Genomic DNA, 10,139 nt, shown 5'->3' with positions numbered 1-10,139 from the left:
AGGGAGCAAAATATGCCAGATAAAAGAAAGGACATTCTGTACAGTCTCCCCAGCAGCAAGCTTAGGGAACAAATGTAATTTTGCTGCATGGCAAAGAAAATTGCCGCAAAGAACCAAAATAGGTAACTTTAAAAAGAACTGAAAAATGCGCAGAAACAAGACGAGAAAATATTAAGATCGGCACACACGAGGGGACTAGTCCCTGCGACTTGAATTCATGGGACAAGTCCCCGGGACTTGTCCCCTCAAATTGTGTGAACTGTTCGTGGGACAAGTCCCGGCGACGAAATGAAAATAAACCAATAGCTGATAAGTATATTTTAGGTCCCATAACTTACGAACTCCTTTTCAAGATGGCGGCCGATCGTTTGGTCGAAATTTTATTCGACATGGCCTGGAGAATAAATCTTGAATTTGTTTGTATTAAAGGCCTTGTTTGAATAGCTGCTATTTTTCGGTTCTGGATCAGTGGTATACTAAACTCTAGAAGAAACCAAAAAACGTTTTTCCAAATTGTAAATATATAAGTGACTAATTTTATAGATCGACAATGTCCTGTTTTATTGACGTGTAAAATTGCGATGTTTTGCGGTTAATTTTGTAACTTCGGTTTCACTGTTTAGGACCGCTCCTTTTTCGTCTCTACGCTTTCCTGAATTTCAGTGAAAACGGCATAAATTTTGCTATTTCGATGTGAAACAGGTCCCCGCGTGTAAACCCTTCAAGGGACTTGTCCCCGCCATCGTGTAAACCCTACAGCGGACTAGTCCATGAAACAAGTCCCTTAATACAGTTTATTTCGATCGACGGTTCAATCTGAATTGGAAAGAGGAATGAAAACGTAAGGACCTTTGATGGTATTTTCTACATTTATTATTTTTCCGACCGACGCACACAGAATAACAGAATTAAACCATTACGTCGGTACCTTGAATGAGATAGGGAAAGTCCCTGTAATTTTTTTTAATCACTTTTCTTCATCCAATAGCGTAGCATCAGAATGCTTTATCGGTAATGAATTCTTGACGACAAATTTCAAAGCTACAGCTTTCTGTTCAAGAAAATGTTTTAGCGGGAGAACGCAATAGGAAAAGTTAACGTTTTACCTAGACTGAGGAACATGTAAATAGCTTTTAGCCAAGCATCATATCGCCACTGGTGATGGTACATTTCATGTTTAGGCATGGAGATTGCGTATGAATTTGAAAACGAGCGAATATCTGGCATTTGACGCGAAGACTTTGAAGCAAATGGCTCGTTTTCCAGTTTGGGGAACTCTACAGGTGAGATATCAGTGCTGTGCATGGTTATTGCTCGTGCTCGTTTTGTCACGCATTAGACCCGTTCGTGTCGTTTGATTTAAATAAAATAAAATAACGGGCAGAGAGGGCTAGTTATCTCAAATGGAGGCCATTGAAGGGAAAGCATAAAAATACTTCGAACAGTTTTGACAACGTTGTGCGCGAGTTCGCGTGTTAACAACATGTATGCCTTTCAATATGAAAGTTTAAGCAACTTTTTGCCGTTTCATGGTTATCAGTACGTAATATACTGTACGTAAAAGCTATTGCTACTAGCAACAGATTTAATATCGACGGTAGCAAATTCAAAACATTGACGTAAACGATCCAAAAACAACCCCAGGTCAAACGTTTCTCATTTGTTTCGATTTCATTTTCGAAGGGAAAGTCCCGAAATTTATCTCACAGCGGTTAATCTATTGTTTATATTCAATTTATCTCCGTCACTGTTATTGTTGTTTGTTGTTGTTGGTTGTTTTGTTTTTTTTTTAATGCCCCCATTTTCCCTTGTTATTCCAGGCTGATTATAGTATATATTGAATAAACCCTGCCAATTAGCAACTGTCTGAAAAGCTGGTGGCGGCTTTGATTGTAACAGGGGAGAACGGGACTGAGATTCTAATATGCCCCCAGGGGAAAATAAGAGTTTAGTATCAATTTATACTAGCGTTCTCTGTTCTCTTATTGGTTACGCTACTCACTATCTGTTCTGTTGTTGATAGTGAGTAGCTTAACAGTGTGCGGTAGCGTGACCTATTTATGTCGTTATTCAACAAGAACTTGAACCTATCCTATTATGAAGTTTTGAACGACTGATACATTTAAAAGTACGTAAATTATGATCATCCGGGTGAGTGTAGTCCTGAGAAGGACTGTTTGTGGTGGCTTTGACTGACGTTTCGACAACCTGAGCGCAGGTCATCTTCAGAGGACGTCAGTAGGTGGTATATATGTCTCTGGTTGTTAACCTGATTGGTCAACGTAGTCGAGATGTTATTGGTCGTTTGTCAGTAAACCGTGATGTTATTGGCTGTGAAAAGACTGTAAAAAGTGATTGGTGCATTTCGATCCGTCTTTTGTTAGTCAAAAAGTCCGTGGGTCTATTGTTAGTAAAATTGTTGTCTAACTATCAACCATCCTTTTTTCGTATGCCCCAAACAAAATGGTAAACCTGAAATGCCCCTAATGGCATTTTCACGGGATGCTTAATGTGGCCTCATTTATTCGCATTGTGTGCTTCGCAGATTTTTAAAACTATCCTCCCTTCGCAATTGAAATAATTGAACAGTTTTATTCAGAAAGACTGTGTGATATTTTATCGTTGTGTTACAGGAAATCATACCGGAGATTACTTTCTGAGAACGTCATGACCCCGCTGGGGGCTGGGAAACAGATACAGATAAGGGGATCTCAGACTCACGTTCACTATTGAAAAATAATCAATGTAGAACGGTTTCTGTCTCCAAGTTAAAGAAAACGTAAGGATCAAAGCGTCCGCATAAAGCGCGAGGAATTCCCCTGTATAGCAATTAGGTTCTCATTTAGCAATCGGACAACCCAGTTACAAACTGGTCTGGCTCCTTCGCATGCATTATTCGATCTGTTTGTCAAAGCGTAATTTCTTCGCTGTGAACTCTCCAATTTTCACCGTTTAAACTGTCGAGTACTACTTGGAAGTTATTATTTCGATTTACCGCTTGAAAAAAGCTTGTTTTCTTTCTGAAAACGGGAGATCACAGTCTTAAATTCATACATTTGGCCGCCATTGAACGAAAACAACCTTTCAAATGATGAGGTCACACAGGTAGGGATGAACCTCTTCTAGGAGAGAGCAGAATTTAATCCAGGTTTAATGAATAAATCAAATTGTGATTTGATGTCACACAGGCAGGGATGAGGGGATCCCCTCCCTCGTGATATGCGTGCCGATAATAGATTTTGATTGGGTCGTTTTTGTTGAAGACATAGGGAGCTTAAGATCCGACGACGGCGGGTGTCTGCGACGGCAGCTGTGACCGTGGAAAACTGGGGAGAGGCCGCCGTCGTAAGGCGTGAAAAGTAAATCTTAAGAAACAGACCGGAGGACGGCTGCGAGTTGAAGAAAGTGTTCAATAATTTTTATTGTAGTTATAGCTTCGATTAGATCGGCTCGTGGTCCCCTCCTTGAAAGCTTCGACGACGGAGAAATTTCAGAGGGCAGATTTCTTCTCTTGCACGGTTAAAATAAGTCGAAAAATCCAGATTTTTCTTTTTCTTTTACCCATTCCATAAAGATTCTGCCATTTAAAATTACATATTTTCAATGCAGGTAACAAGACAACATGTAAATATGCGTACAGACAATTCCAAACCAGATTTAAAACAAACTTGTAAATATAACAATTCGTTAAATCATCGCACCATTCCAGAGCCATAATCACGTCGTGCCACGACATGATTATGACTTTGGAATATAGTTGAAATATTGTATCTTCTTCACTAAATATTGCATAGACCAAAACTTGGTTCTGCGATGATTCCTTCGCCCTTTTCCTTGTTAATTCAAAACTGTCGGATGGATCTGGATCAAAACAAGCTCGATTTTGTGTTGTCAACAAACTGAGCCGAGATTATTGTTGAATGTTGACTCGTTATTTCCGCTGATGAAGGACGACCCGTCTAATTTGGCTACAACACAACAGAATTCAAACAGGGTATTTAATGATTGACTTTAATACTCATTCCTAACAGTACATCAAGGAAAAAAAAACTTACTGGTTGTGGTTTGCCGCCAACATCGACAAAATGAAACGGAGATTAATCCTTTAAAATCTTTCTCTCTTCATGAAATACTCAAATAAAACGATCCACTAAGATTGAAAAATCTTTAGCTATCGAAAGTATCAAAGAATATTCGCCGAATAAGACCTAAAATGGGATTATTTTACTCATGTTTTAGACGCGACGGCAAACTCGGCATTTTGACGTCGTAAACGACCCCGCTACGGCGGGAAACTTTTCACGACGGCTGTCCGGAAGTTATTTGGCAACTTTTTTTACTTCCGCCCGCCGTCATAGACACCCGCCGTCGTCGGATCTTAAGCTCGGTAATCAGAACAATAGATCCCTTCTAGGAGAGAGAGCAGAGTTTAATGCATAAATTAATGTGCAGATTTGTGACTACGAGGACAAAAAAAAGTTACCCGACCGAAAATTTGACACGATCTGCCCTGCGGGTATCCCGTGTAAATATTTCCCTGAAGTTAAAAGAAAATCTCATCTTTCATATCGCAAACAAAGGTCTTGACAATATGGCTGCAATTTTCTATGAAAATAGTCTGACGAGAGTATCTATGGCTCTACATTGCCGCTGTTTAAGAAAAACCTGAAACAATAAATTGTTTAAGTTTGATTTTGACTACTCATGGTCATCCTTAGAACCAAAAGCTCCTCAAAACACTAGCAACTCTTTAGTACCTCTAATATCGTTGACGCTGTTCTATTGTTTCAGGGCCTAGGCCCCAGTTGTAAAGTAATTGTATAGGCTCTATAGCAAGTACTCTGGGTTCACTTTGCATGACTCAATGGCATAATGCTGGTAGCCTTAGAAGAGGAGGATTTTCAGGTGTATCTGAAGTTGGGTGCATTTCGGCTTCTATTTAAGCGTGAAAGAAATGCGAAATTTCTGAGCGAAACAAATACTTTCTTACAATTGTTTCTTTGCCTCAGGGTCCTGGTCCTGACACAAACAAATATGGAGTATTCTAAGGAAAAGTTAAACTTCTTCAAAATTTGTGACACCACCGTCAACATCGTCACCGAAGGACTACGAACAGTTTTCAAACAGGAATGGGATAAAAAATTCCAGACCTTGTCAGGAAGGTGGCAAGACTCGCCCCAGAATGGACAAGACTTTGAGAAACGAGAACCTCCGGCCAGCAAACGCAAAAATGCAAAAATACTGATAATCATGGGGAATGGCAAAACAGACAAGTGGGACTGCACGGCCTTATGTTTTGGGATTCTTTACTCAAGCAGTATTGGAACCACGCTGAATCCCACAGTGCGTGGTCACGTAAACGACCTTCGCGAGTTTCGCAATGACGCTTATGCTCATGTCTCTAAAGGTGCCATCAACGATACCGATTGTAAAAGGTTGATCGGGAGAGTAGAGGCTGCATTCCTGGGATTAAATCTTGATGTGACTGATACAAGAGCTATTGCTCACCAACAAAGCTTCCCCACGGAGGAACTACGACTTCTAGTGCACCAATTGCTGAAAGAGCAGGAAGCGTTTCGAGCTTTGCAGGAAAAATCATCTGCACTTGAAGAGGAATTACATGCTGAGCCGAAGACGTTTCTAGGAAACCTTCCTGCTAAGCCCTCTCATGTCATTCAAGAACGCCAATCAGAGGTGTCTATGATTCTAAAGCACATGGACGAACTTAAGACTAACAGTAACGGAGAAATCACCACTGTCTATATTTCAGGTAATCCTGGTTGTGGCAAGAGTCAGATTGCTAGAATGGTGGGAGAAGCATTCTACCAACATATTTCACCTGATGAACTCACTTTTGTGGCCACCTTAAATGCAGAAACACTTGACACCCTATTTAACTCATACGACAGCCTAAGCAGAGCTCTAGGGTGTACCGAATTTGCGGTTGGTAGAATATCGACATCAAATGATAAGATTGAAGAAAAGCTGGAGCAGTTCCAAAGGCTAGTAACGCCTAAAATGAACAAGTTCTCCTCTTGGCTCATCATTATCGACAACGTCGTCAACTTAGATGCTGTACGTCGATTCTGGCCAACTTGTGGCAGTAAGGAGTACGGTTATGGACAAATCCTCGTTACCACCCAAGACATCAGCACAATACCTGAGAATGGTTCTCATAGTCGCTGTGTATGTCTTAGTCGAGGCATGCATCCTGACGATGCTGTCAGTCTACTCATTAAAGCCTCCCAGATGACAAATGAAGAAAATGTGGAAAAAGTTGCAGAAACTCTTGACTATCAACCTTTAGCATTGGCGTGTGCTGGCTGGTACGTTTGTAGCGTGCGAAGCCGTGGTTGTCGTAACTTTAACTGGGAAAGATACTTGAACAAACTCATAAGCGGAAAAGAAGAAGCGATGGGCGAAATCAAGAGAAAATGCGAAAGCGGCTATACGAAATCAATGCCTGCAGCTGTACGGCTGGCCGTCGAGAGAACTGTAGTGGGTGAAGAAGTTTTACTTCACACTTTTCAGTTTCTATCAATCTGCGCCCCAGTACCAATCCTGTTGGAAGTTGTCGTAAATTTCGTCCTTAAACGAATGCCTGACTTAGACGAAGAAGAGGTGATTTCAAAGTTAATGGACTCGAGCCTTGTGCAAATTTCTTGCAATTCAGAAGAGGGTAAACGAACCCTGTGGCTTCACCAAGTTGTCTATAGAGCCATCAAAACTAACCCAGAAGTCACAATCTTCCCTCAAAAGAAACATGAGGTTATCTCAGCAGCATTGGGGACTTTTCAGAGTCTTACGAAAGAAGATAACTCGTCCTCAAAGATTTTTGTGGAACATCTGTGTGTTTTCTTATCTTACGTCATCTTGTTTGGGCACACTTGCTTGGACTTTTATGGTGAGCTTACCAAAGTCACCAAATTATGTGACTTTTTCGAGTGCTTCATCTCTTGTGCCTTAATGTGCCTCAAATATGGAAAAATGAAAGTCGTTAAACAGTGTTTAGAAGAAGTGCGCAACTTCATCAATGGGACTGAACTCAATGTTGACAAACAAACCTCTTCGCTGCTATTTTTCTTTTGTGGACGCGCTCTGGCTCAGCTCAGCGAGTTTAAAAGTGCAATCAACTACTTTGAGATGTCACTATCCATCAGGCGTGAGATTTTTGACGCGAAAAGTAAATCTGTGGCCGATTGCTTACTCTACTTGGGCAAAGCTAACTACAATTTCTCTCGCAGTGAGGAAGCTAAGGAATGTTATAACGAGGCGCTCCTTATTTTTCGCGAAATTTATAGAGATAAAAAACATGGAGATGTGGCGGACTGCTTTATCTGTTTAGGAAATCTGATGGGCCATACGGAGGACTCTTTCCCATTTTACCAGGAAGCACTGTTCATCTCTAGAGAACTCTTTGACGCGAAGCACCAAACAGTAGCACGCTGTTTACACAATATGGGAGTAACGTGCACTTTCCTTTGTCGCTATGATGAGGCAGAAAAATACCTAGAGGAAGCACTTCTTCTCCTCAGTGACATTTATGGAGAGAAACACGAACAGGTTGCGATTTGTCTGAGCAATATAGGAAGAGTCCACATGTTTTGCTCACGTTATGATATGGCCAGAGACTTTTTGGAGCAAGCGCTTAACATTAGAAAGGAGATTGGGAACCAGCTTCGTGTGGGCAGAAGTTTCCACTTTCTGGGTGAGTTGAGTGAGAAGAAAGGCAACGTTAGTGTCGCTGTAGATTATTACAAAGAAGCACTGGACACGTTTCGACGCTATGAATTTCCCGAAGATCATCTTTACGTGAAGGAAGCTGTTGACGCACTTCAAGGTCTAGGCGAAATCAGCTCTCAAGGGTGTAACGCATCTCTTTCTAGAAAGAGGAAATGCGAGGACGTAAAAGCCAGTTCCTTGGAGCAACCTCCTAGACAAACCATAAAGTGCTAGGATGAAATTTCTGCCAAAAAAAAAAAAGAACACGAAAAAAGAGATATTTTTGTCGTTTTCCTACCCGCTTATGAATTCATGGGAAAATTGTTAATTTTTTGTGCCAAAAGATAATCAGGAATGTATAATCGAAGATTTCGAGAATGTTATGAGCGAATAGCTACAAATGTTTGCAGTATGCAGTTTTCGTTAAACATTTTTTTGATCTCCAAAGCTGAGTATAGCTGTAACTGAGTATACCTCGGGCAAACAGTGACTGCCACTACTAGACGGCAATTAAAATTACCTGGTTTAAGTCAACCCTAGCTCTTTGTAAATACACGTATTTCCATTTTTATTGACTATTTTTAACAATTTGAACTTTTATTATGGGTTATTGATTACGTTGGAAAATTTTATTGTAAACATTTCATTGTAAATAGCTCTATAGTAAATATAGGTTTTTTTATTTGATGCAATTTGTTTTGTTTCTTTTTAGAGGGCCGCAAGTTTGTCAGTAATTTTAGTTACTGTTACGTGTTACCCTCTTGAAAAGGCTTACCCTACCTTACTCAAGTTTCCAAGAAACGTAAAATGAGGAAATTATAACAAAATCCGGAAGCGTCTCAATGTATGATGACAAAGATTTGTTTTATACAGGGTAATGTAATGTTTCTATTACCTCGGCTATGTACCCGTTTACGCTAATAATTACTAAATAAAGGCAAAATGAGCTCTCAACTCAGATTATTTTAATTTACAATACAGTACAAGAAATACACAACAAAGAAAAAAAAAAACTAAAATAAAGACGCAAATCGCAGATACAGACAGGGACGCAGACAGTGCCAGGCAATAACTGCGGGCCCGAAAAACATGAAATAAGTTACGATTACATGGATTAAATGCACTGAGATGAGCTAGAAAGATTATGTCAACAAACGAACTATAGCAGAAACCATTGCCGATTGGTGGGCCTCCATTTTTTTAGATTTAAAGATACCTTTATCTGTCGCCCTATACTCTGCGGTTTCTCTATTCAAGACCTTGTCCCAACTGAGCGCAGTTGAGTGAAGACACCGCCAAAGACTAGTTTGAAATGAGGGCTTCCTGCCATAAAGGGCTTGAGGATGGCGGTTTATGGAACTCAAATCACGTTAAACTACAGCTATTAACTCTTTAATTTTCATTAATTTTCCATTATTAATATTTGGTTTATGATTAGTTAATTAACTCCCCACTAAAATCTGTTTCATAAAAACACCAAAGGAAAAAGTTTGTTTTATAAACACCACTTGGAATAAACTCGTCAAGGAAGGATTTAAGTTTTTCGTGCTTTCCTGAGTCGATATCTTGGCTTCACACCGCGTCATTCTCCGTTGTTGCATGTTAGTTCTCTTGATCCAACCAGTCGATAGTTTCTGTTGCAACTGAACCGGACAGTTTCACCATGTCTGAGGGCATTTCCTGTCCGTCTGGCGTGTCGTGGAGCTCCAGGGTTAGAACAAGGCGCTGCAAAACAAACGGAATGAAAAAGAAAATGTATGTTTTACAATTCAATGTACTGAATTCTATTACTTTACGGAGAACTCCCTGTAGGGATTATTATTTTTATTGTGAAGTAAAAAAATCTTCCGCTGAAGAAAAACACGAAAAGCTGGTTTCTATCAAAATGTATCAGAGTATGCCAAAAGCAAATCGCCATTCATTATTTAAGTTAAAGATATTAATTAACAGTAACCTCTTGAAATTTTTTCTCTAAAATGAGAAACGTAGCACGTAACTTGCTAACCTAAACATCTTGGAAGAGCTCTGCTCCAGTTGCCATCTATTTTGCAAATGATTCTTGATGCATCGTCACGTTTGTAATTGTCATTGCAAGTGAATTCCACAGAGCCACCATAAAAGAATCCGACTCGAACATTCCTGACACTCAGTGCATAGGTTTACCTGGATCACCACAGTCAATCACTGCATAAAAGAACATGAGTCAATATACAGTAATGTAACAGCTCAATTGTTTTAGGGTTTAGAAGGAGTTATTTTTTAAAGGTTAGAGGTGTTGCGTTGTGTTATTCCCACACAGAGTATCAAACCATTATCAGAGTAACTACATTCCCTCAATGAAATAAATTCCTCTTGAAAGCGCCGTCCCCCTCAACAAACCAGTGCCACTGTTGTATAAGCGCCTTCTATGGCACCTC

At 40.1% G+C, this 10,139-nt stretch overlaps 1 protein-coding gene across 1 annotated transcript; it reads left to right on the top strand.

Moving 5' to 3' along the window:
• The first annotated feature begins 18 nt into the window (after positions 1 to 18).
• Positions 19 to 9,255, top strand: LOC146483894 (uncharacterized). The gene is made up of 2 exons (XM_085105222.1): positions 19 to 1,283; positions 5,010 to 9,255. The coding sequence occupies exon 2, from the start codon at positions 5,035 to 5,037 to the stop codon at positions 7,954 to 7,956; it is 2,922 nt and encodes a 973-aa protein (XP_084961348.1). The 5' UTR covers positions 19 to 1,283; positions 5,010 to 5,034; the 3' UTR covers positions 7,957 to 9,255.
• Positions 9,256 to 10,139: the final 884 nt, after the last annotated feature.

This window comes from Pavona decussata, unplaced genomic scaffold, assembly GCF_977016875.1.
Source record: "Pavona decussata unplaced genomic scaffold, jaPavDecu1.1 SCAFFOLD_37, whole genome shotgun sequence".
In the NCBI taxonomy this organism is placed as follows: domain Eukaryota; kingdom Metazoa; phylum Cnidaria; class Anthozoa; order Scleractinia; family Agariciidae; genus Pavona; species Pavona decussata.
Note: the sequence above shows the minus strand (reverse complement) of the source record. Positions and strands in the feature narration are given on the sequence as shown.

Bases quoted from the DNA above. Each gene is read 5' to 3' on its own strand.
- LOC146483894 (XM_085105222.1), top strand. From the start codon at position 5,035: ATGGAGTATTCTAAGGAAAAGTTAAACTTCTTCAAAATTTGTGACACC.